The 27,367-nt window shown below is 37.7% G+C and overlaps 1 protein-coding gene across 1 annotated transcript in view; it reads right to left on the bottom strand.

Annotated features, from left to right (window-relative positions):
- Positions 1-734: 734 nt before the first annotated feature.
- Positions 735-27,367, bottom strand: part of TRAF3IP2 (TRAF3 interacting protein 2) — a 64,883-nt gene continuing 38,250 nt past the window's right edge. The window contains exons 5-11 of the mRNA XM_051997557.1: positions 25,477-25,654; positions 19,875-20,053; positions 14,786-14,874; positions 10,515-10,583; positions 8,573-8,689; positions 5,315-5,389; positions 735-2,185 (exon numbers count right to left, since the gene is read on the bottom strand). Coding sequence (XP_051853517.1) covers positions 2,039-2,185; positions 5,315-5,389; positions 8,573-8,689; positions 10,515-10,583; positions 14,786-14,874; positions 19,875-20,053; positions 25,477-25,654 — 854 coding nt within the window. The 3' untranslated portion in view covers positions 735-2,038. The remainder of the gene's footprint in view (positions 2,186-5,314; positions 5,390-8,572; positions 8,690-10,514; positions 10,584-14,785; positions 14,875-19,874; positions 20,054-25,476; positions 25,655-27,367) is intronic.

Here is a 27,367-nt window from a genome sequence, read left to right on the forward strand (position 1 = left end):
TCTACAGATCACTAACTGTGTCCTGGAAATCACAAGTGCCAATTCTTTCAGTATATTGGGATGATTTCATCTGGGCTGATTGACTAGAGTTAATCAAGGGCATCTCTCTTATCAACTCCCTACTTGTTCATGTTTCACTCAGAATCATTTAAGTTTTCTTGGCAAAGATAATGGAGTGATTTGCCATTTCCTTCTCATTTTACAGATGAGGAAAGTGAGGCAAACAGGGTTAAGTGACTTGTTCAGCATCACACAGCTTGTAAAGTATCTGAGACTAGATTTGAACTCAGGAAGAAGAGTCATCTTGACTCTAGGCACAGCAAACTATTCATTGCATTACCTAGCTGCCCAAACTCTTTACTTAGCTTACTTTCAACTTCCCATTAACCTTTTGTGTGCTATTGTTTGAAATGAAAAAATAATTCCCCTTGGCAAAAAAAAAGGAGCTAAATTAGAATTGAACAGATTTGTCTTCTCTCCTTGTCTGTTTTCATTGTTCCATCTAACCTGAATAGGGGATGCAGAATTATCACTTTTTTAAGACGAACCCTTCTATATCTAATGTTTTATTCTCTTTCCATATGGAAGGCTATATTCAAGGTGCTATGGGGCATACACACACACACACACACGCACACACACACGCACACACACACACGTGTGTGTGTGTGTGTGTGTGTGTGTGTATTTTGCAGCCTGCTCTCTGGAAAGAAAAAAATGTACACAGGACACACTTAAATTTAACATGCATCACATTTACTCCAATACTTTCTTAAGTCTAGAAAACAAACAAAACAATCAAATGAACACCTGTAAATAGTTTACTGATTTCTGAGGTATAAATGCTTACACTGACAATTTAACCAAAACTTGGTGCCAGGCCAATATACTCCAGGTTATACTCTATGTCGTTTCTGCCTCAAGGAGCCCCCTAGATAATAGAAAAATAGAAAGTTTTTAGTTGTATTGGGTAAGGTATGCTACAAACCATTCATATTTTACATATTACTGCACATTTTGCTATGGTGCAGTTGTTACAGTTGGTTTGATTCTTCATGATTCCATTTAGATTTTTTTTTTTGGACAAAAGTACTGGGATGGCTTATCTTACTTTTTCCAAGCTTTTTTTTACAGGTGAATAAACTGAGGCAAACAGGGTTAAGTAACTTGTCCCCAAAGCTAGAGTCTGAGGCAAGATTTGAATCCACAAAGATGAATTTTTCTAATTTCAAGCTCAGTGCTCTATCTACTATACCACCTAACTGTTTACTTTTACCCACACAAACTCTAAATATAGACCCTAGATATAGAGAAATTCCATACAAATCATGACTGGGCTGAGGACCATATGGTATTTTTAAAATCTGAACTGCTAGAGTGTGCCAATGAGGATGTTAGAAGAATGTCTGTCTAATTTACTGTGATCCTATCATTCAGGAGAGTCTGAGCTATTGTATCTGATATTATGTCTTACTTATTTTGTGTTTGCTTCCAGGAGACATCTCTTTGATTCACCATTGAATAGGTGCCCTCTTCCACGTTACCCTAGAGATATATGAGCCCCAGCCTTACAAAAGTAAACATTTTATTGTGTTGTACATTAAATTCTTTTGTTTTAAGGATAATAAAAATACATCTGGCTAAACAGGGAAAAGTTCTTAAGCAAATAAGAAGTATCTGTCAAAGTCTACAGTTATTGCGATATCATTTACAGTATCTATTTGTGAAGGTGCTAAGGGAAATGCCCTAGGTGATTTTAAGAGGGGAAAAAAATCTTTATATCCCATCTGGCAGTAGGTTGAAGAACCCAGGGAGGTACATGTTGCTTCTGCTTCAGCATTAGTGACAGAGGCCATTTGGATGCTGAGCGGGGACAAGTGTTCAAGAGAAATTACTCATTGCCGTGCCCAGGGAACAAGTGGGAAACAGCTATCAGCGTGAGTCTGCTTCCACCACTCAGATCCCAGATCCAGGAGTGCCATGGTATCCAGTCTAAATGAAGGCAGCAGAATCTTTTGCCCCACACTCTTGGGCGGCTTCAAAGGGGCACCACTTGTAGTGTGGGCAGAGGACCTCTTGGAGGAGGGACATACTCCTCCTCTCTCAGTAGCCGAAGTAGAATATTCTTCTTATTCCGGGGCCAGCTGTAAATGTGAGTGTTCTGCAGCCATGTGGGCACATGCTCCTGTAAGAAGGAGAGGAGAGGTTAGATGGCACAGGCTCAGGTTGTCAAAAAAATCCTGGACACCTCACCATCACGTTCTCTCATGCTGACTTTCTGGGACCATTGACCTCCAATCTCAGAGCTTGTTCAGGCTTGTTCACCAAACTTGGTGGCGGTTTCGTTTCCTTTTCTAAAAGTGGTGGGAGGAGTGGGAGAGCTTACACATGCAGCTCTGTAGGCAAGCATCATATCTAAATCATGGAAACCATATGTGCTGGGAATATTTATTCAGGAAAGAAGCAACCTTCCTTTAGGTTATAATGTACTTTTCATCACCTTTACATGAAAGAGATTGTGCCAGTTTCCCCCATGGTCAGATGGGAGAGGGGGAAGGAAAGTTTGCTGGGACTGTTTGCTTCCCCTGACTTATTATCCTTTCACTCTCACAGTTCCTGTTTGTGCATTATGGTCACGGAACTGGATAGACATAATAAATAGAGCTCCCCCAGAGACTTAGATGCTAATTGTTCCTGACCTAGCAAAAAGTATACAGTCAATGCAGGCCCATTCTTTTTCCTATCCTTATTCTAATGTGGATCTTGAGGTCCTTGTCATGGGTATGTCTGGAAGATGACACCATCTTATAGTAAATTAACTAAACCCTTACCTCAAAGTGCTGGTGGTTAACCCACGATGTACTTAATTCCACCCATGGTAAACAAAGCACCTCAAAGTTCTGACATACTTCAGTGCCTTCCTATTATCATTATTTTAATTACACATCTGAGTATCTAAGTCCCGTGGATCCTGTTTTTTACTCTCATTTCATTTTTAGTTCGGTTCAGTTAAACACACTAGCCATAAACATATTGAATACAGAGATCAAAATGAAACAGTACCTGCTTTCAAGGGAGTTTATATTTTACTGTGAGCATAAATGTATATAAAGAAGTAAAATACAGTGTAATCTCAAGACAAATGAGGTTAAAAAGGAAAATTCTCTTGTAAGACATAGCACCTGGCCAAAGTCTTGAGGAAGCTAGGGCTTCCACCTAAAGGTGGAAGAATTGAAGAATGTTACAGGCATCAGGGAAGGCCTGAGCAAAAGGCACGCAGATGTCTTGTTTAGTACTGGGGTTTTTCTCTCTTCATTTCATCCACTCAGTGATTTTACCAATGCAAAATTGTTCATTTCCTCTACTTTCTGTCCATTACTAGTAACTGCCAGATGCCCCCTTCCTACTTACTTTACTCTGACTTTTCTCATACCTACTTTTTATAAACACAAACAAACACATACAACAATACTTTCCTGCCTCCCAGATTTACAATCCATTAAGGATGACATTATAGCTTGGTTAAGTCCAGGTTAGAAATGCTGTCCCTAATTCTTGCATAAGTGAACATGAAGCTAAAGCTAATCCTTCTTTGAGACCAAGTTCATGATTGACTTGGGTCTGGGTCTGAATAGACCTTTTGAGGATTAGACTGCCTCTGGGGCTCTAGGTTATATAGATTCTGGAACAAAATCTCCTCCTAAATTCTACTCAGTTGAAAACATTACAATGGAAGATGCCATTGGAGCATGCTTCTAGGAAGAATATGGGCAGTGAGGTGGCACAGTGGATAGAGTGTTAGCTCAGACATTTTCTAGCTATGTGACCATGGGCATGTCATTTACTTCTATTTACTTCAGTTCTTCATCCATAAAAAGAGCTGAAGAAAGAAATGACAAATCACTCTAGTATCTTTGCCAAGAAACACCCCAAATGGGATCACAAAGAATTGGACAGACTGAAAAATGGCTGAATAACAACAAAAAGACATTCCTGTCTTCTGAATAAGTCCATTCTATAGTCATGGGTATCTACCCTAAAGCAGATCAAAATGGCCAATGCTACCATCATATGGAAAGATCTTCCAGATTTCTTCTGCTCTGAGCTGGACCCTCGCCCTTTCCCATGTTAGTTACATGAGAGGGTCAGAAGGCATCTATTGCCAGAGTACAAATTTACTTTTTGTAAATAGTATTTTATTTTTCCAATTACATGTAAAGATAGTTTTCAACATTCAATTTTTACACAAAGTGACATTTCTAAAGCATAGGTCTTGTCATTTCCCTACTCAAGAAACTTCAGTGGTTCCTATTGCTCTTGGATAAAATACAAATTCCTGTTTGACATTTAAAAACTTTCACAGTCTGTCTCTAACCTATTTTGCTAGACTGATTTCACATTACTTTTCCTCACACACTGTGTTCCATCCATAGAAGACAGAACAAACACCTTATACTTGCTCTTTCCCAATCACAATATATTACTTCCTGCCTTCCTGCCTTTGTATACCCTGTCTCTCAGATCTGGAATTGCCTTCCTCTCACCTGCCTGCATCTTGTAATCCTTGGCTTCCTTCAAAACCCAGTTCAAGCGCCATTCCCTCCAAGAGGCTATTAGCGCTTCCCCCTCTCCATATTACTCCGAATATATATTTAATTTACTTATCTGCATATAGTTTATCTTTGTCCCTCCCTCCACAGTAGAATATAAGCCCCTTGAGAACAGAGACTATTTTCATTTTTGTCTTAAATATCTTCAGGGTTTGGCACATGATAACTTCTTAATAAATTCACCCTCCCCTAGTTCATGCGGCTCTCCATCCTGAGCTAATGTAGAGCAAAAAGTCCTCACATGAACTGTGGCAGAACTCAATTTAAGAAGAGACCTCAATGGAATTCACTTATCCTTCCAGCTAATGAGTGTTATACTAGATGGGCTTTTAGCTGAAACGTAACAAAAGACATCTGTTGAACAGCCCACAAAAACAGGCACATCCAAATAGTTGGCCTTTTATGTGTAAAGATAAGAAGTACCAGATAAAATACATGCTTCCCTATTTACTCTCATTGGTTAAAACACAAGCCACTTCACAACGTGGAAGAGGTTGTGGGAGGGTAATTAAGACAGGGGTGGTCCTGCCAGATAAAACCCTAAAACCCAACCAATGAATGGAGTGGCCAAACCTCTTGATCTTTTGGCTAACCTCACTTTCTGTAAGCACTGATAAAAAGTTGGCAGGTCTTTCCACTTCAGTTCCCATATGATAGAACCCGATGATGTAAATTGTATTAATTATAAACTTTTTGGTTTTTACCTTTTTAGCGTTGGGGAAGAGCACTGGGATGAATCGAAAGTTCATGCTTCCTTGTTTTATGAACTCAATCTGCATCTGGAACCAGATAGATTTGTGGGTTTAATTGCAGGAATTAGTTTGAGAGGTTAATTAATGCTACCTGCACACACAGGCACAGGCAGTATTATGATTCTAATTTGCTTATTGGAACACCAAGAGCTAATAATTTTAACTCTTTTTCCTCAGCATGATGCCATGCTAAGCAGTACAGTGAAACATCAGTTCCAGTTTCTTAAAAACATAATTTTCAAACTGCATAAATGTTTTTCATAACCATTTTCCTTTTTCAAAAAATTATAAGATGCCCTAAAAAATTTCCAAATTATATAAGAACTGAGTTTCCAAGAAGTATATAGTGGAATAAGCCCTGGAACTGGAGTCAGAAGCCCTGGGTTCAAGTTCTGCCTTTGACAAATATAACAGCTGTAAGACCCTGGGCTCATCCTTTAACCTCCTGGTAACAGGCAAATCTCTTAGGACTACAAAGTACAGACAAGTTGCCAATATGCTTCAGTGGAGGGAGTTTCCTCATCAGGAATTCCTCACAGCAATAAAAGCACAAGTCCAGATTATTTTTCAGGATAGCTAGGTTACACAGTAGTTAGGTCATGGGGCTTAGGGGCAAGAAGACCTGTGTTCAAATTCAGATTCAGACATTTACTAGCTGTGTGAGTCTGGGAAATTCACTTAATCTTGTTTGCCTCAATTTCCTCATCTGTAAAATGAAGCTGGAGAAGGAAATGGTGAACCACTCCAGTATCTTTGCCAAGGAAACCCCAATGGAATCGTGAGGAATTGGACATGACTGAAAACAACTGAACAACAATATGTCTTCCTCCTCCCCCCTGGGAAATTTTTTTTTCTTTTACAAATATCATTTTTATGTAACTACTCCCCACAAAAGTCAGAAACCTATAAATGATATACAAACTGAATTTTCAAAGATTATCAGAATATATAAGAAAGCATGTTGGACTTAGAGCCATATTATGAAAGGATGATATTTTTAGAGCTATAAAGGGACCTTAGGAGATCTTTTGTCTAGACCCTTCATTTTATAAGTGAGAAAACTGAGGCTCAGGCAGATTAAGGGATTTATCCAAATTCACATAGGTACACTTTTCTACTATACTATTAATGTGTGGCTAAAAAAGTGGAGATGGAGAGAGTATATTTGAGGCCCTGGGAGTATGTTTCTGGTCCACTGAAGTTTCATTCTGTCAACAAATGTTCCAAGGAGTATAAAAAACCTCAGTTTACTACATGAATTGGCACTAGTTTGGGGCTCCAACATGAAAACCACTGTGGTCTTGAAATCAGAGGCAATGTCTGTTTTAAGTTCTCTCACCTCCTAATTTTGTTCCTTGATTCTGCCTCCTGCTTTCAAGACCAGATATAAACCCTGAAATAATTCATCCTTGCCTTTCATCCAGAGTTCCCCCTATGTATAGTGGAAAGAACTGGATTTGAAGTCAGAAGGTTCAAACTTCAGCACAAGCTATATGAGGATGGGCAAGTTCATTTAACTTCTGGATTTCAGTTCCCTTAAATGTAAGTTGATGGAATTGGACTACATTATTTCATTAGAAATTTGAATTAGAAATCACCTGGTGATTAGAGATCATCTTTCATTTTATACATGAAGAAACTGAGGCTCAAAGAGGGCAAGTCTCCAATAACCCTTCCAACTATAAAATCTATAAATCTGAGCCCTTACAATTGATAAGCTGTCTTTCAAGAAAGAGGCTGAGTCAGTGATGACTTAGTGAGTTAAATGCCAGCCGACCTGCCCCAAAGCTTGCTTTTATTTAGTGCATCCATTGTTTTAGTCTTGCTTCTCTGTGCCTTCCTGAATTGTGTTCCTGATCTTAATCTTGCCTGGACTTCTAGTTCTGAATCCTGCCCTTGTCCCCTTGTCTTATCTTAGAGATCCCAGATGTGCTTCAGTGCTCATTTCAGATTCTTTGCCCTGTTCTTGGTGAATAGGGCGACCCCTGAGTAATGGAACACTGGATTGGTGACAGATGTTACCTGATACAGCACTCATGAAGCTCAGAATTTGAAGAACTTCAGAAGTGATCTGATGTAGTGTTGCCTAACGCAAATATACTAGGATTCATTCCCCACCCCCGCACCACCTTGGCAGCTGCTCAGTAATGAGAGAGATGGGGAGAAAAAGGAAACAGTTGAGAGGAGCAGGAGAGATGGAAGAAAGGAAAGAGTCCGTTTATTTTTTAAATAGTAAAGGCTTTGATAGTAAAAATTCTGGCTTCTTCACCCCTTTCATAAAGCTGAAGCGCTCATCATTCCGTAATTGCTTGTCTGTTGCAGAGCTCACCCACTAGTGAACCACCGGTATAGCTCTCAGGCAGTTGGGTGGGAAGCCTGGAGCTGGTCCAACCAACCACCCCCCTACCAGATCCCCGGGGATGAGCATTCAGTTTCTTTTTGAATCTCTGCAGTATCAGTGAAATCACTACTTACTAGAACAAATCTGTTGCACTGGTAGACAGCTCTGATTGTTAGTTTTAGGCTGTGCCAAAACTTGTTTTCTCCTAAGTTTCTTCTATCAGTCCTAGTCTGAGTATTCTCTGCAGGCCAGCTATGAAGTCAGAGCCTTCTGTACTTGTCATTAGAGAGGGCAGGAGAGGCAAATCTAAACTAATAACATTATAACTCACACTCTGTAGCACTTTCTTCAAAAACAAAACAAATCAACAATTGTGTGATATATGAATATTATTGTCCCCATGGTACAGAGCGGGGAGCTGAGGTTAAGACATAAAAGGCACTTAACTTATATCACACAACTCAAACTTGAACTCAGGTCTCTTGATTACAAGTTCACCACTCTTTATACTATATTTTGTTCATCATGGAGCTAGAAGGGACTTTAGAGATCACCTATTTTAAGCTCCCTCATTTTACAGGGCTGGGGAAACAGTCATCGAATGGGGAAGTGACTTGCCTCACGAGGGTCATGGAGTCAGAGAGTGGTCAAGATGGGGATGTGAGCTCCAGGACTCCAAGGCAGATCCCTTTCCTTTCCTCTACCCGAGGACGCCTTCCTACACTCTACTCCCTCCTAGCAAGCTTCCAGGCAAACACAAAGCTGAACCCCCAGGGAAGGAGATGTAATTTGTTAGAGAGAGCGCTCATGTCTCTGGGAAGGTGAACTATTGCAGCTTCTCTCAGCAACCTTGTCTGCCCGGGACTTACCATCCTGTGGATGTACTTGGTATGTAAGCCGTGCTCATCTTCGTCCAGCTGGGACTCTGCTCCTTCCACATCCTGTTTGTATTTGGGGCTGATTGCAATGATTATCATCACTGTCTTCTGTTAATGAGAGAGAGAAGCACTTTTATGGACGTGTAAAGTGCAGTCTGTTTGGTAAAAGCAAGCTGGAAACCAGCCAGCCAGGATCTTAAGTATTCTCTGATGTGCTGAGGAAGAAGGACAAGTTTCATTCACTAGGGAAAGTAAAATACATCACAATCCCTATTCTATCCATCCACTTCTTTTCCCCACTCCCCTCTTCAATCAAATACCTGATGCAAATAGCTGGAGAAGGCAGTCTCCAAATAGACATTTATTGCCTGCCATTTTCTATAGTTATCTTTAATAACCATCTCAGGAAAGATTATATTATGTAAGAGAAAAGCATTCGGCAGGATTCAGTATCCATGCAGAAAGGCTTTGCATCAATGGTGAATTGCAACTCTGCAGCTAATGGCTGCCTTTCCATTTATATGCAGCCTAAGAGTCTGAAGAAAGGGGTTCTCCTACACAAAGCAAACCTCTCCACACTTCAGACAAAAGGTCTGCATTATAGGGAGGTTCCAGGCCCCTGCAGAAAGGTTAGGTCAGAACCAACCAGATTGCAGCTGCAACACTGGTCAGTACCAACCAGGATGCAACCGCAACCATCAATTTCTTTCCTGTTAAACTGCAGAATGTCCTCCACACAGAGCCTGGCCGGTCAGCCCCGGGGAAAACAAATCACAGCTCAGTGAGCAGAGAACTGCTGTGGATGATTTAAGGGACTTCAGAGATGACAGAGTACCCAGTAAGAGAGCCTGTTCAGGAAAACCCCAAGACTAAACAAAATGCTGAAGGACTGGGGAAGGGGAGAGGGAAAAGAAGGAAGGATAGGAAAATGCTGACCTCCCATTATACTAAATTCCCATCTTTATCTATTGTTTAAAAGAAAAGTTTCCCCTGATATTTATCAATTATGTGTGCCTGGTCTCTCTTCATTATTTCCAATTTGCCGGTCTTTCCTCCCTCCCCAGGATGTCACTTACCTTCTCATCCTCCTACCTCTGACCCTGCCAAGCCTGCATGTTTACAAGAAGTGTAGGTTTTTTTAGGGTCAATCTAGTTTTTAACGCAGACAACAGGCAGAATGTCTGAACCGAACAATTAAGATTGTTTATCTCTTAGAATTCTGAGTTCTTTTAAGGCTTAGCTCAAGCAGCACCTCCTCCTATATGAGACTCTTCCTAATCCTCTTGGTTATCCATCAGCAAGCATTTATTAAGCACCTACTCAGTGCTAGCCTCTGTGCTTTGGATACCTGGAAAATCAAAACTATGATCCCTTCCTCAAGAAATTTACATTTTAATAAAGAGGAATATAATTAGAAAGAAATCTCAGAATGATGTTGCTAGGGGAACAGGAAAAGACCTCCTGCCAAAAGTCACAGTCAGGAGATGGAGCATCATAGTTTGTGAAAAACAGTAAGGGGGTCAGTATATGTGATACATGGAGGGGAATAGAATATAAGAAGGAAAAGTAAAAAGAGCCAGATTATGAAGAGTTTTTAAAGCCAAAAGAAAGATTTTACATTTTATTTTAGAACTGATAGGGAGTCATTGGAATTTATTTAATAGTTAGCATGCCCCCTTATTACTTTGTATTTACTTCATATATACTTTATATACATTTAGCTGTGTACATGTCTTATTCCCACATCCCTCCACCCCCCAGTATAAGTTTCTCGAGGGCAAAAACTATGTTGTTTTCACCTTTATTTTCTCAGCACCTAGCACAGTGCCTGGCATCTACTAGGTACTTAATAAAAGTCTTTATAAAATGAGTAAATGAATGAATCTATCCCAGGAAAGAATGAATGGACCTTGTAATCTTGATTTTTGCTTACATCACGAAGGTAGCGCTCCATCCATTTGATGATGTCGATGCCTCGGACTCTATCTTCAAATATGTCTATCTGTAAGAAAAGGATTTAGGAGAGAGAGTGATAATGAAGATGACATCAGATTCAGGGTGTGAAAAGATATACATAGTAAGAGACTTTAAAAACCCTAGGTAATTACTAATTATTTTGGGGTAGATGGTGTGGTTAAAGAGAAAACCCATGTTTAACTAATAAAAGAAAATTTCCTTAAGTATTTCATATCTAAATATTGTTCAGAGTTTGAATATTTAACATTTATTATTAACATAGTTGTTAACCTCTGTTTATACAATTATAATGGCTCTTAACACACTAAAGACATCCCCAGTTACCATATGTATTTTTTAAAAGCTGAAAGTCATAGTTGATCAAAAGCTTGATGGGTGAATAAATAAAATAAAATACAGATAAATTAAAAAAAAAACACGATCTGAGGAATGTAAAAATGGCAGATCCAGGAGTAATAATTCTATATTCTAATTGATCAGAAGGCTAATTAAACATCATGTCCAAATTCAAAAAAGGATTATGGAAAAACAGTACTTTGCACATGAAGTTGGGGATGGAGGTAGGGGTTAGGTGGTGTTTAAAAGTTGGCACAACGGAAAGAGCCTTGGATAGAGAATCAGAAGATATGGTTCAAATCCTACCTTTGTCACTTACTATCTGTTTCATCTTTCATTTTCCTCAATCTCAGTTTCCTCCTATGTAAAATGAGGGCATTGAACACTATGGGTTTTAAGACTTTTTCTAACCCAATTTTTAAAAAGAAATGAAATGTTAAAATTAAACAAGGAGGAAGCCCAAGGAATAGTAATTAATATGAGTCCTGGAATGAAAATAATCTTTGTTATGAAAGGTGAAGAGTTAGGATTATTTAGCCTGAGAGTGGGGTTTGTGTAGTTTAATGGCTCTGATGGCTTCCAGTTTAGGGGTTATTATTTAGAAGGTGCGTATCATTCTCTTATTCCATAAAGGACTATGTGGAACATCCTCACTTGGCAATATGGTAATATAGGGGAAATGGTTGCTCAAGAGTGATTACATACTAGGACTGGCTACCCAAGAGAGACTCTGAAATCTCTTTCTTTGTGAATATGCCTTCTAAACCACACTGTATACAGATGCCAGGTTAATATCCCTAAAACATAGCCTTTATCAAGATCCTATGATGGCTTTTTGTTACTTACTGGATCTAGTCAAATCATTAAAATCTTCCGCATGACTTTCAAGTCTCTTTATCACCTGATCCTACCCTAACCAATTAATTTTGTTTCCTATTGCTTCCTCAACATGCATTCTTCACTCAAGTCAGGCTCATCCCATGGATTACTGTCCCATCTGACACTCAATTTCCGCTCTATTCCCTGACAAAGACCTTCTCTGGTTCTTTTCAAGAACCAGATCACATCCTGCTTTCTCCATGAATTTTTTTTTTTTTTTTTGGTAGATGATTGTAGTCCTTATCGAATTCTATTACCTCTTAATTTCTTTTTAAACTCATTATCTTCCCTGATAATTAGGCAATTTCCTGTATGTTTTGTCTTATTAGTCTTGTCTTATTAGTTGTCATGCAGTTTGGCTCTTTTTAATTTATTGTTTTGTGTGAGCATGTTTTACTCTGCAAATTAGACTGTAAGAGCCTCAAGAAAGCTATTGTGTTTCACATAGTATAGTCATCTGCCTCATAATGCCTTGCTAGATATATAGTGGGCCCTCAATAAACGCTGGTTGATTGAGTCTCCCAAATAGTAAAGCTATCATATGTCTTGGGGGAAGCACAGGTGGTAAAGAATGCTGGACTTGGAATAATGAAATATCTGGGTTGAATTACCCTTCTAACAACTTATTAATTGTGGTAGGACAATTCACTTGACCTTTCTGAGCCTCAGTTACTCATCTGTAAGTCGGTGGCAATAATTCCTATAGTTGCTACCCTCAATAGAATTGCTATGAAGGAAACTCTTTGTCAATCTTAGCATACTATTGAGATGTGAGTTATTATGGGGATGAGCTATGGTTTTCATGTGAGCTGAGCAAAGGATAACTTTCTGAAGACCTCTGGCAATGATAATCTTCTGAAGTCCTCTGAGCAATGGGACTAATCCCAAATGTACATGACCCAGTGGTAATAATTCAGGGAGACACAGTCAGCAACCTCTTAGGGCCTGAGCGTTCCAACGTTGTTAGACTACCTCGGGACCACTGCTGACCTAAGTATTTGGACTCAGTCTGTGAACCAGGGCTAAGGACTTCACAGTAGAAGGCCACTATAGGCATAAATAGTCCAGGCAGCCTCAGATTGGCAAAGGGACTCAGGTCTGCTCCAGTGGTGATCTGTTTATTTTGCAGTTAACCACGAGTGAGGGTGTGGTGGGAGTTGGATACTGCCTTTTGAACCTTTTTGCTTGGGGCTCTGGAATTTGACTTCAGTGCATACTAGACCAAGACTTTTTCTTTCTTTCTTTTTAAAATTTCAACAAGAGAGTTACAAGCTAGTTAGTCACAAAGGCATCATGATTTTATTTCAATATGTGCACTAATGTATTTTTTAAAAAACTTTGAGAGATTCTAAGACCAGTCAGATTTTATTAGAAGAAAATGATGAATTTAAATAGATACCTCTGTTAAGTGATGCTAAGTAATTTTGAAAAAGAAAATTTAAGTGACAAGCGTCCCCTCTTTGCCCTTTCTCTTCATTGTACAAACTGCCTATTTTTTATGCATTCCCTCAATTTTGCACCATCTTGCAGAATGTAATCATCAGCAATTAATATTTATTGCATTCCCACTGAGTACACAGAGGACTTCATATGAAGGAAAAGAGAGGCCTCTTTTCTTATAAAAATCTGCAGTGTCTCACAATAGCTCCTTGTGGTATGATTTCATTTCTCCAGAGACACTGCCTTAGCCTTACCTTAATCTTCATTGAATCAAGAAACTGTGGTGAGGCAAGAAGGGTCAGAATTTTCTGATCTCATTGAATTGGCACAAGATTACATAATGTTAGCTGCAGGACTAGGGTTAAAATCTTTGTTTCCAGATTGCTTGGTCTAGTGAAGAAAGAATTAGAGCACTGGATAGAACTGGCTGATTATTCCCTATCTGGGGAAAGAGAAGAGAGACACTTTGTGTGTAGAGATGAGACTGGACTATGGTGGTGTTATTTAATGTGGCCTAGAATTAAATGGAGTAAAGATACCCGTCCTTTCCTCTTCCCTCATTACCTCTGACCAAATCTCCTCATTCTCACCTAAGGCTTGGTCATCTAGGACCAATGAATAAGTAAATAAATCTGTAAGGTTTGGTTTTAAAGTAATTTTTCCTTTTAGGCAATTGTTTTTTAATATAACATCACTTCTAACTGGAAAGGAGTAGTCTAAAGGCATTAAAGTACATATACTAAAGTGCATAGTATATATGTACTAAATACTAACATAATGATAGGAATGGAACTGAACTTGAGAATTCATTGGTGCAGAGAGCTTTCAGAGAGGAAGTCCCTCTACCAAATGGTATCTTTTATGAAATTTGCAGTCTTAGATAACTGTCTGGGGACACAGGGGTTCAATGATTTGTTGAAGGTCACAAGAGCCTGTATTTGCAAAGGCAAGACTTGAACCCAGGTCCTCCTGAGTTTGAGATTGGCTTTCTATCTATTGTGTCGCTTTATTTCTCAGTGGCAAGAATGGCTCATGAAATGAAAGGGGAAGTACATGGTATCCCATATCACAAGGAACAGAATCACAGCTGCCAGAATTAGTAAATAGAGGACAGTAGCTGATGACTAGAGCACTGATGGAGTATTTTACAGACATTCTCCATCTGAAGCCTTTTTAGGCCCATGGGAGTTACACAGCTAGTGAGTGTTAGAGGTGTGTTTTGAACCCTGGCCTTGATGATTCTAAGTTGAGCTCTCTGTTTAATCTACCATGCTTCCCCTTGATAAAATAAGCACTAAAAGTTTTCTGTTCCTATTATGCTGTAGAAAAGGCATATATATGTTTTCAGTAGTATTAAAATCATTTCAAAAAAGCACAAAGGAAACATTGGAATAGAACTTGAATAATTTCAAATTTACCTAAACCCACAATCATTAAATTTATATTCATGAAACATAAATAAGATAGTTTAAAATGTCAACAGCTACTTGCTTTATTTATCTCTCTTCCCTTTTTTGATCCGTTATCTTATCCCCCTCCTTGTTCCATCTTCTCTTTGGACAAAATACTTACAGCAGTTTGAAATCCATTTGCTGATAAAAAATTCACAAATTTCACGACTTCCACAGCTGTGTCCACAGAGTAGGTTATGAAGACTTTTCCTAAGAGAGATTTTTTTTCACATAAATTAGAAACTAGCCAAGACACTCAATTCAAAGAAATAGGACTGCATTTTATACAGTTTCAATTGTTCTTCTATAATGGGAAGGAAACCTGTCTAGGCCATTGAGAGGAATATCCCTCTAGTTGGGGCAGTTGGATTGTCCTAGTATCTTCTGGGTTCTTGGTTGAGGTTATTTGTGCACATTAACTCAATCAAATAGGGGAAAGGGGTCTTGGAATAAGTGAACTCAAGAGACAGGTGACTGATAGGGATATTACTTGCTGACCAAAAGAAGATAAAGCATCTGGTCCTTGCTTTGTAAATATCATTTGAACCAACTGCAAATACTTAGCTTAGAAAAGAGAAGATTCTGTATTATTGTTCTGTAAGAAATGACTAGCAGGATGAATACAGAGAGGACTGGCGAGACTTACATGAACTGATGCTAAATGAAATGAGCAGAACCAGGAGATCATTATATACCTCAACAACGATACTGTATGAGGATGTATTCTGATGGAAGTGGATCTCTTCGATAAAGAGAGCTAATTCAGTTTCAATTGATCAAGGATGGACAGAAGCAGCTACACCCAAAGAAAGAACACTGGGAGATGAATATAAACTGCTTGCATTTTTGTTTTTCTTCCCGGATTATTTATACCTTCTGAATCCAATTCTCTCTGTGCAACAAGAAAACTGTTTGGTTCTGCACACATATATTGTATCTAGGATATACTGTAACCTATTCAACATGTAAAGGACTGCTTGCCATCTGGGGGAGGGGGTGGAGGGAGGGAGGGGAAAAAATTGGAACAGAAGTGAGTACAAGGGATAATGCTATAAAAAATTACCCTGGCATGGGTTCTGTCAATAAAAAGTTATTTAAAAAAAAGAAAAGAGAAGATTCTGGGAGGACTTGGCTTCAAATATTTGAAAGACTGTAATTTGAAAGAATGATTAGATTTGTATTATTTGGTCTTATAGGGCAAAACCAAGAGCAATGGGAAGTTGCAAAGGACACATTTAAATGTGGCTCCAGGGTAAAACAACTACTTTTTTTGAAAAAAAAATTATTTTTTTAATTACATGAAAAGACAGATTTTAATATTCAATTTAAAATTTTGAGTTCAAATTTTATCCTTTCGTTCCTCACCTCCTCTTCTCTAAGACAGTAAGCAATTTGATATAGTTATATATATACACTCGTATTTCCATATTGGTCATGTTGTAAAAGAAAGAACAGACCCAAAGAAAAAAAATACAAAAAATATATATAAAGTCAAAATAGTCTGCTTTGACCAGCATTCAAAGTCTGAATAAATAAAATGATATATGGTAAGGGCACAAGAGAAATCTAAACTAAATGATATATCAAGATGTGTTGGGGAGGGAAGAATTTTCCTTAACTGGGGGAATTAGGAATGAAGGATTTGTGAAGGAATGGCAATAAAACTAGGCTTTATGGACAGGATTTCAAGACATAGAAATGGAGGTAGGATTGGGAAGGAAGGACATTTCAGGCAGAGGAAATAGCATAAGCAAAATCATGGAAGTAGGAAAATGATTTATATTTCTGTGTAGATTTAAGAACCATCTATTCAAAGATTGTGGCTGAAGGTATAGGCATGAGACTGCTAAGGAATATGTTACAGAGAAGGGAGAAAGCCTAAGGATAGAACTTTGGGGAATAGGAATATTAAGGAAGCAATGTGATGGAATGGTAAAATGATTTCTAGAGTTGGAATCAGAAAGACCTTAATTCAAATTCTGCCCCTTCTTCAGTGGTAACCTATTAGCTATGTGATCCTAAATGAATTGTTTAATCTTGAGGAGCCTCAGTTTTCTCCTATATAAAATGGATGTGATAATAACACCAATCTCACAGAGTTATGATGAGGATAAAATGAGATGTGTGTAAATCATTTTGAAGAACTTAAATATATGTAAACTATTATTTTAAGAGGTCAAAAAGGCTTTGCTAGCTAAGAATTCTGAAGATAAATGAGAAAGCCAGAAGGCGAAAGCATAGGGTGTCTCAGAAACCAAAAGAGTACATCTAAAAAGTGTGGGTAATCAATAGTGTCAAATACTGCCAAGAATTAGGAAGGCCAATTGATGAATAAACCATTGGACCTGGAAATTAAGTAAACGATTAGTAACCTTTAGGAAAACAGTGGAAACTGGATATTAAGGGATTGCAAAATGGGTGGGTTGGAAAGAGGTGGAAGGAAGTTGGGTACTGATGACTTTTTTCAAGAAACTTAGCATGACAAGACACATGGTTTGGTAGCTGGATGGAGCAAAAGGATTAATAAATGACTTTTGTTTAGGATTGGAGAAATCTGAACATTTCTGAACATGTAGGAAGAAGCTAGTGGGGAAGGGAGCTTAAGGAGAAAGCAGATGATGTTATGGCTTGGAATGTATCAGAAAAAAAAAAACAACATCAAGAAGTAGAGGAATTGGCAAAGAGTCAAGAAGATATTGTCCTTTAAGATAGAAGAGAAGAAGTAGAGATTGGGTTAAAAATACTGCTGAGTTTTGAGGCATGATGGAGAGTAATTGAAAGAGCTCACACTTGATGACATGTCTTCTCATAAGAGACATATGAATCATATGCTGTGAGTAGAAGATTGGGCATATGAAGAGTTAATAAAATAGTTGCTATAAATGATGATTTGGAGAATCATTGAGAGTGGAACACAAGCACTGTTGAGTAGCAGAGAGGGTCACTGTAAATATGTAGCTGGCAAAACTGCCATGATTTTGTGACTTTCTTTGACCACTTTCACGATGACAGGAATGGAAGAAATCAGATGGTAGGTGTGAAGAATTAGCAGGGCAAGAATGATGGAAAGTCAGCATTTTAGAAATGACATCAAAATAAATACTGACATCATTACAAAAAATGATGCTGACAAGGAGTAGTATGGAAAGAAAGGCAGGGAACCAAATGCTGATGCCATTGACAAAGCTAGGAGAGTAATCTGTTAAATAACAGTAGCAAAAAGGAAATTTTATAAACAGATTTCACAGACTTCGCAGTAGGAAAGGGTATTGAGATATGGTGCCAGATGAATGGTCTGGAAGTGGATTGAAGAAAAGCAATGAGAAAAAAAATGCCAACCTTTTCTAAAGTCAGAATTAGGAAAAGAAGATTTCATTAGAGAATATTTAGAGAGACATCATGTGCTCTAGAAAAGCCAGCTTTCTGTTAAAGTAAGGGGATTACACGTACATTCAGGGAAAATGTTGACCCTATAAACAAATTTGTTGAGCCTAGAGCAGCAGTTCCAAAAAGCAGAAGTAGAATAGATTGTGGAAGGGGACAGAGGGCAAGAGTTGTTCAGGGAAGAGTAAAATTGCTAATCCCTGATAAGGAATTAAAGTTTGGTTAAGTGGTAGTATAGGTTTATAATTCACACCTGATGTTGTAAAACTTGATGGCAAAGATTGGAAGGTATCACAGAATAGGAGGATTGGCTTGGGGAAGACAATTAAGTAGGTAAGAAATTAACCCCTCTTGAGTTCATATTATTAATTAGATCCAAGTTCTATTGGGGGTTGGGGGTGGTTGACCTTCATGGGAGCTTGTCCTTGGATGGTTTTTGACCTTTTAAAATGATGTTTATGGGGGTTCTGAGAGGGGAAGAGTGGGGAGGAATAATTCAGCAATTGGGAGTCATGATGTAGTGGAAAATACACAATACTAGGTGGTAAGAGACTTGGGTTCAAGCTCCAAATCTACCACCAAATGGCTGTATTAAACTCTCTAGACCTCAGGATCCTTATCTATCAGATTATAATTACAATATTTATATTACTTACATCACAGGGTGGTTGTGAGAAATTTGCTTTGGAACCTTTATACATTGGAAAGATTATTACATAAAATCTGGATACTAATTTTTAGGGCCATATGATATGTCAGGGGTTGGGATGAAGAGGGACATGGGAAAGTGCTAATAATTAATTCTCTTGTTTTCATTCTGTTGTTTTTCAGTTGTGTCTGACTTTTCATGACCCCATTTTAGTTCTTTTAACATGCTCTAATGACAAACCTAGATGTGTAGAAACTAAAGAACCCTCCTTTTTAATTTTGAAAAAAGGCAAAACAAAAACCAAAATACATTTTGAATGGAAAAGAAAATATATCTGTGGCAAAGAAATCTTCCAAGGCAGTAAAGAACTAAATAAGACAGTCATGGACCACACATTTCCATTTCCCTAGTGATCAGCAAACCCTACAGGGTTTTTATTTCAGGCTGGTTCTGAGAAGCACCCAGCCTTGGAAAATGCTTATTGGAATCATCTGGGTTTCTCCAGTAAGCACAACATAATGCAACAATCCCATGAGCTTGTTTTTATAAGGTTTCTGGAACTCACAGTCTTGACTGACCTTAATATGAGAACATTTTGGTGATATTTCAACATTTCTGGTTCTGGCCAGAAAAAAAAAATAAAGTGGAAAAGGAATCACCATCTGACACTGGGCTGAATGTCTCTTTGAATAAAGTGTTTGATTGTGAAGCCTTATGGAGGATGTTAACCCATTTTCCCAAACCCGCTGTCTCATCCTTCCAGAAAAAAAACTTTTGTTAATGGTTGCTACTAATTTATGGTGAAATTTAAGGTCCTTGGCCAATTCTCCCCCCCCCCCCACTGCCCCCCCCCCCCACATAAACATGCAGACAACTAGTCAGTTTTGTCAAGGAACTAGGCAGCTTTGAACACCATTTAGGAGAAGGAAGGGAAAAATGTGTATAAAACAAAAAAAGAAACAAAATCTAGTAGTGATCAATTCCTGAGCATGATTGATACCCCTTACAGGGTTATCCAACATGCACTTGCTAAATCCCCAGTAACTTTTAAAGCAAAACACTTTCTTTTACTGGGATTGTGTGAAATATCCCAAATTAGGGATTATCAAGCAGCAAAAGTGATCAGACCAACAAGATTTTACAACAAAGATGAGACACCAAAATGCACACAACTTACGCAGTTCTTCTGGCAAATTGCTTGTTTTCAAAGTTCCTCTGATGGCAGGTGTACTGGAGGGTCTTGGGATGGCAACTGGGGAAGGAATCTGGTTAATCTGGGATCTGTAGTCAGCAGGATACTCATATGATTCATCCTGAGCAGCAGCTTGGGGAGGTGGCTGGTTATATATTTGACCCCTGGAAAGGAAATAGATAAAGGAAAATACATATTATGCCAAAGAAAAATTATGGGCCACACAATGTCTTTGAGAAATACAAGGCAATAATTGTCACCTGCACTTCTATCCTTTTTTAAAAATCTGAAAATGAATAGAGATTTGGTGTGATTTTATTTAAATATTTATAGGTGTCCTACTCTATCCAAAGTTCTGTGCTAAAGTTTTTTAGGTTGGGGAAAGAGAACCCTAGTTATTGAAGAGGAGATATAAGAGAATTTTAATTATATTTTGTCTTTTAACTTGTGTGATATTTAGTGGGTTTCTTTCCTATATCTAAATATACCTCTCCCATGTGTGTCAGCTCTCAATAATAAGCCCATAGTAAAGTGCTTAAAAAATGATTTTTTTCATTCATTCATTTGGCTACAATGATACTTTTCTCTTTTACCAGGGAAAGAGGGGCCTTTATGAAACAGTGGATAATCAAGAAGATCTGATTTAAAATATCACCTCTGACACAAATTACCTGTATGACTATGGGCAAATGATTTAATCTCTCAGTGCTACAGACAACTCATCAAAACTATAGGTTAAAAACAAGCTGCTAATAAGATTGTTGGAATAACTTTTCATACCAGTAGTTCCTGATACCAATAAAATTGTAAGTCTAAATTGCTTCCCCCTTTTCCCTCCAAAAAAATTTAAGGCACAGGATTGACAGTAACAATGACATAAATACTGGATAACTAACAAAATACTCACATGAATATATCTATATATCTATATATATATATATACACACATTTAAGGATATATATCATATATAACAAATATGTATATAGAGGATGATGGAAGGAGAAGGCATGTGAATCATAGCAGCTTACAAAAAATTAATCTAACATATATTTAAGGATATATATTCTATTAGATTTTAGATTATGTACTAAACATATGTGTGTGTGTGTGTGTGTGTGTGTGTAAATGAATACTATATGTAATCTGTATACTTGTGGTATGTATATTTACATACATCTATATCCTTAAATATATGTTGGATTAACTTTTCAGCTACCTTCTCCTTCCATCCCTTTTATCCCCTTGTTCCTCTAGTAAATTCTTCTTGGAACTTCTATTTTGAGAAAGGGCCTAAACCAGCCATCCTTCATTCTCCAGACATCACCACCATGTCTTCTCATGAGTATCTCACCCTTTGATCTTATTGATTCTTTTTGTATAAATTATCTTTACCTTTCAGAATGTAAACTTTTTGAGGCAAGGAACTATCCTTTTTGCTTGTGTTTGTATCCCCAGTTCTTAGCACAATTCCTGGTACATAATAAGTACTTATTGACTTTTATCTGATTAGGACAATAATCTTTTATATATGAATTCAATTTCCATATTGTGTGGCTATTGTAGAAAGCCTATGTTGTCTTTCCACAATTAAAAAAAAAGGAAATAGAGGAAACATGTCTCTGAGTTCTTGTCTCACCCAACTGTAGTCAGAAGGGTTTTGTGTTATCTTCAGTATTGTAAAAACAAAAGAAAACAAAACCCACTATGATTTCTTCTATATGTGTACTCCCTTCCTCCACTGCTGCAGATTGCATCCTCTCCACACTTTAGTAAACAGTTTCATATGTTGTGGCTAAAATAAAATCATTTTGTAGACTACATTTATAGCCAGTGAGCCCTCCAGATTGTGCTTCAGATGACAGATATGGAGTATACCACTGGACTCACACTCAAAGCCTTTCCAGTTGGTAGAATCCACCAGAATGTTTATTTCATTGGTACAGCATTTGATAATTAAAGGTTACCTCTATAGCACAATGAGATGCATAGTGGAGTTTTATGTTCCTCATTGGACTTATAAGAAGATTTCACAGGATTTTAGTTTTAGTTGGTACCTTTTAAGGAAAAAACAAAACAAAACCTGATGCTTTCTCTTTTGGTAGATGGAAGGATGTAATACTGAGAAATGTTCCTTGATCAAAAGAGAATCTAGGGGCATTTCTTTTTCCCCAACAAAACTTTTTACTGGAGTAATTTTGCAGTAAAAGAATCTTGCTTAGTGTATGAAACAGAAGGCAAGACATTTCCAGTACTAAGCATAGTGCCTGACATATAATAGGTATTTGATAGAATATCAATATAGGTACTAGTCAAATGACATTCCGATACACACACACACACACATACACATATATATATACACACATACATAAAACCTCCTTTTTACATTTAGTAAGTTGGCTGGATGGTGTGTCCAGAATTTTTCATCTAACTCAGAAATAATAGTAGAATTTTTCTAGTTATTTGGGTTTATTCTACACATAATATCTACCACAATGAAACCAGTCCAACTGGCTTTTAACTAGCACAACAAATGATTCAAAATCTCCAGCAACTATTCAAAACCTAATTTACTTTATGAAGATGCTTGGAAATAATTGTTTTCTTTAGAATTTTAGTTATTCTTCTGTCAATGTTATTTATAATGCTTTGAAATCCTTTATATAATTTTGTTTAAAGGGGAAATATCGACTGTATTCAATTAAAGTAATTAGTAATGAGAGTTTAAATGATGTTCATGATCCTTTTATGTGTTTTTTAAAAATAAAGCTTCTATATCTTCTAACTCACTAATAAGGGGAAAAATAAGGAATACAGGTATGTTTCTATCTTATCATTCAAAAGGATTTCCTCCCCCTTCCCCCAATGAATACGTGGTGGTTAATTGGCAATTCTGGGGAGAACACTCATTTTAATAGTCTCAATCAATTCTATAAAAGCAGAAATTTGATGTATTAATTTGTGTGAAGAAAGGATTTGCTTAAGTAAAGGAACATTTCATCCTAACTCTTCTCCAAACTTGTATAAGTTAGTTTAGCTTAAATTAATGAAATTCAGATAAATATTCAGGATTATCCAGGTGCAATCTAATTTTGGACATATATGTCCAAAGGCAGGAAATTTTAAAAAGGATTCAAAGAAGGCCAATGACCAGGACTGACATTTAAATGGTTGAAGAATTAGAATGATAAATAAAAGCTAAACACACACACACACACACACACACACACACACACACACACACCCCTAAGATTATTTTACTGAGAAACATAAGGAAGGGAAGAAAATAAGCAATTTGTATAGTACCTACTATGTGTCAGGCACTATAGTAAGCACTTTTTACAAATATTATGCCATTCAATCCTCATGACATCCCTAAAAGTATTATTATTATCCCATTTTAAATGAGACAAACAGCATTTAAGTGTTGAGCTCTGATCTTCTTGATTGTACTCTATCCATTGTGTCATTAACTGCCATCTTAACTCATCTATGTGGTAGATTGTATAATGTCAGGCTGTCAATAAGCATTTATTGAACTCTTACTGTGTGTCAGGCACTGTGCTAAGCATTGGGGATACAAACAAAGGCAAAAGAGTGGAGTAAAAGTCTCCAGGTACCCAGAGTCTGAAGGACAAACAACATGGAAATAACTATGTGCAAACAAGCTACAAACTGATAAATGTGAATCACCAACAGAGGGAAGGAATTAAGAGGCATTGGGAAAGTCTCTCTGTAAAAGGTGACATTTATCTGAGGTTTAAAGGAAATAGAGATGAAAAGGGAGAGCATTTCAGTCATGAGGAACCACCAGGGAAAATGTTCACAATTGAGACATGGACTAGGAACTTGTTCTAGAAGGCCAGTGTCTTTGGATCACAGAAAAAGTAAAATGACAGAAGACTAGAAAAATTGAGAGAAGGAAATTATGAAAGGATCCCAAATAGAGGATTTTATATTTGATCTTGGGGATCAAATGGGGAGCTACTGGAGAATGGGGGAGGGGCAGATGATATGGTTGGACCTGTACTTTAGGAAGATCACTTTGACTGCTGAATGGAGGATGGACTGGAGTGAGAAGAGACTTACAATAGAGAGTCTAATTACCAGCAGGCTACTGTAATGATCTAGTCATGGGGGGGTAGGGGAGGGGAGTGAGGAACTATAGCAAGGTGGTTTCAGTGTCAGAGAAATGGGAGGGAGGGAGATACTATGTTATGTTATGGAGATACAATCGACAGGTCTTGGCAACAGAATAGACATGAAAGGGATGAGATTTAGGAGTTGAGGTTGCAAGCCTGGGTGATTGGGAAGATGGTGGTATCCTCAACAGTAATGGGGAAATTTGGAAGATGGGAGGGCTGGTGGGGAAAGATAATGAGTTCAGTTTTGGACATGTTGAGTTTAAGATCTCTATAGGACAGGAAAATTCTGTTTTGAGATGTCCAATAAGCAGCTGAAAATATATATACATTATTGAAGATGTATAATGAAGTATTTAAAGATAATGATTACAGTAGGAAATGAGTGATTATTCTCTTTCACCGAGAACTTATATATGTATATAGATATAGATAGATACATATACATATGTGTATATGTGTGTATACATATCTGAACATACCTGTGTGGGTGGGAAGGTAGGTGTGTGAATATAGGTATAGGGAATAGGCTTAAGCTTCATTAAACAAGAGGAAATAAAGAACATCTCAGCGGTTGAGGATTGCTATATCCTGGAGATTATAAAGAATGAATATCTTTTATGAGGTAGTTTCAAAAACAGCACACACTGTTGGTTCTAACTTAGAAGAGAGGTAAAGCATGAACAAGATTGTTTTTCATCATTTTCACTAAAATGATTCTATACTTGTATTTATATGATGCATTGAATAGTGCTGGACTTGAGTCAGGAAGACCTGCATTCAAATGTGCCTGGGACACTTCCTAGTTTCATGACAAGTCATTAACCTTTTTCCACTTCAGTTTCATTTGCCTGATGGGGCTAATAATATGTGTAAAAACTTGTCTTACAGGGTTGGTGTGAGTGGCAAATGAGATAGCAAATGCTTTTCCAACTTCTAGATGTTGCATAAATTTTAGTTTTATGTTGTTGTCTTTAGTTATTAATATTATAAAGAAATATCTATAAAGGTACTTCCCTTTCTACTTAACCCAAGAAGTCTATATTGTAAGGGTTTGAATAGACCTTGCTTTCTTACTACTTGGTTGACTGAGCCTTGCTATTTGACAAATCTAGATCAAATAGGGAAGAGTCAGAGGGAAAATCCAATTGGAATGTATCCCTAAGAGAGAAGAAAGAAGCATTTTTATAGCATCTGCTACTTGCCAGACACTATATTATGTAAGCACTTAACAATCTTCACAATTGTATGAGGTAGGTGAGGAAATTGAGGCACATATAAGTTAGCTGACTTGCCCAAGGTTGCACAAACCAGAAAGTCTCTGAGGTCACAAAACTCGGGGTTTTCTAATTCCAGGCACATGCTCTATCCACTACATCACTTAGCTCTCTGATGTATTGATTCCATTTCAAAAATGCCTGAATGCTGGCTCTGTACCACTTACTGGTATCTTGGGGGCACTGGAGAAGAATAGTCTCTTTGTCCCTGAGGACTGGGATAATTCAGGATGACTTTTTGAACAGGAGGATGGAAGTCTCTTCCACCGGGTCCGGGAAGGCCTGGCACCAGCTGGGCTGGCTGTACCAATTGCTGGTAGGCTGCCCTGGGGTACTCTTGGCCATCTGAGAAGTTAAGACAAAACAAAGAAACAATGAAAAACATTCTCCTCTTTCTCTTGCCTATGAAAGAGAAAAGAAGTACAGTACATATGGCTGCCCTTGGATCATAGACTCATAAGTGTAGAGCTGAAAGGGCATCAGAGGTCACAGAGTCCACCCACCCCCCTCATTTTGTAGATGGAGGACTAGGACCCAGAGGCTGTGGGACTAGTCCAAGGCCACTACATAGGAGGGGGAAGAGAAGGAGGAAGAGGAGAAGGAGGAAGAGAAGAAGGAAGAGGAGGAAGAGAAGGAAGAGTAGAATAGGAATTAGAACTCATATTCCAGAAACCCCCAAACTAGCTTTCTTATCTATTGTTCCACATTAATCAGGGAGATTAATCCTCTTGTTTCCTAAGAAATTGGTATCATTTCTTGCCAGCTGTGCTCAGACCTTACAAAATATGTAATTTAAGCAAAGAGTGATTAAATTTTGAGATTCTTTGCTTCTAGGTAGAGTTTGAAGAAAGAAAGGCTAAATGAAGAAAAAAAAGGACAAGTTTACATTTCAACTCAAATCAATTCCACAAGCATTAAAATGTCTCATGTTCTATGCATTTAGCTATGCACTGGGGATAAAAAAAAATATCCAATACTTCTCTCAATCTCCCTAAAATAGTCCCTGCCCTCAAGATCCTTACATTTTCCTGGAATATACTTAACTGTATACAATATGAGATAGTACCAGGTGAATGCTACAAAAGAAACCCAAAGAAGAACTAATGGGAATTTAGAAGCCAGTACTTCTGTTTAGATTACTTCTGTTTAGAAAAGTGATGTATGAATTAAGCTTTGAAGGTTCAGAAGAGTTTCATCAGGCAGAAGGGTAGGGACACAGGAACAAAGAACCGAAGCATACAAGAAAGAATAGTTGCATACAAGGAAAGCAAGGAGTTTGGTGGGAAGAACATTTCCTGTCCTGTGGGTCACAGAATATTGGGAGCTGCATCCTTACTGGGGGCTCACATGTGCACATCAAGCTTTGATCTTTGTGTTTAAGCATCAAGAAAAGTATGTGCTATGAATGATAGGGGGTTTTAATATTATTATTATTATTATCAGTAACTCATTCCTGCCTAGTAGGAAACAACAACCTACCTGACTTGTGGCTACTTATTCATCCTGAGGACCCAACTTTGTCAGTTAAAGTTGTGGAATATCTAATGCCTTCTACTGCAGCATATGTTTGGGAAAGTGGAATTTCTGAACTTGCAGCAACAAAATCTAAATAAGAAAACAAGCTAGCAGTGGAACAAGATCTAAAGTTGAAACTTTCATCACTTCATCCAGATTTCCAGGCTCTGAAAGTTTTCAAAACAGTTCCAGCGATCCCCTTAATAACTCAGCATAAAATAACAAGCAAACATATCTTCTGCAAACTGAATAATGTCTCAGACACATATGTTACTATTTTTCAGATGAATATGATTAATATAATTAAAATTCACTTAAATGAATCAAATTCACTGGTTTTTATCGCTATGCATTTTGTCAATCAATAAAAACTAATAGTACAACCATAATCTTATGGAATTTTTTAAAAGATACCCCCAATTACATATAAAAACAATTTTTCATGTTAGTTTTTAAGTTTTGAGTTCTAAATACTATCCCTTCCTTTCTCCTCTTTCCCATTCTTTTGAGACAATAATTATGACACAAGCTATACATTATAAT

The sequence above is a fragment of the Antechinus flavipes genome, chromosome 4 (genome assembly GCF_016432865.1).
Source record: "Antechinus flavipes isolate AdamAnt ecotype Samford, QLD, Australia chromosome 4, AdamAnt_v2, whole genome shotgun sequence".
Taxonomy (NCBI): Eukaryota; Metazoa; Chordata; class Mammalia; order Dasyuromorphia; family Dasyuridae; genus Antechinus; species Antechinus flavipes.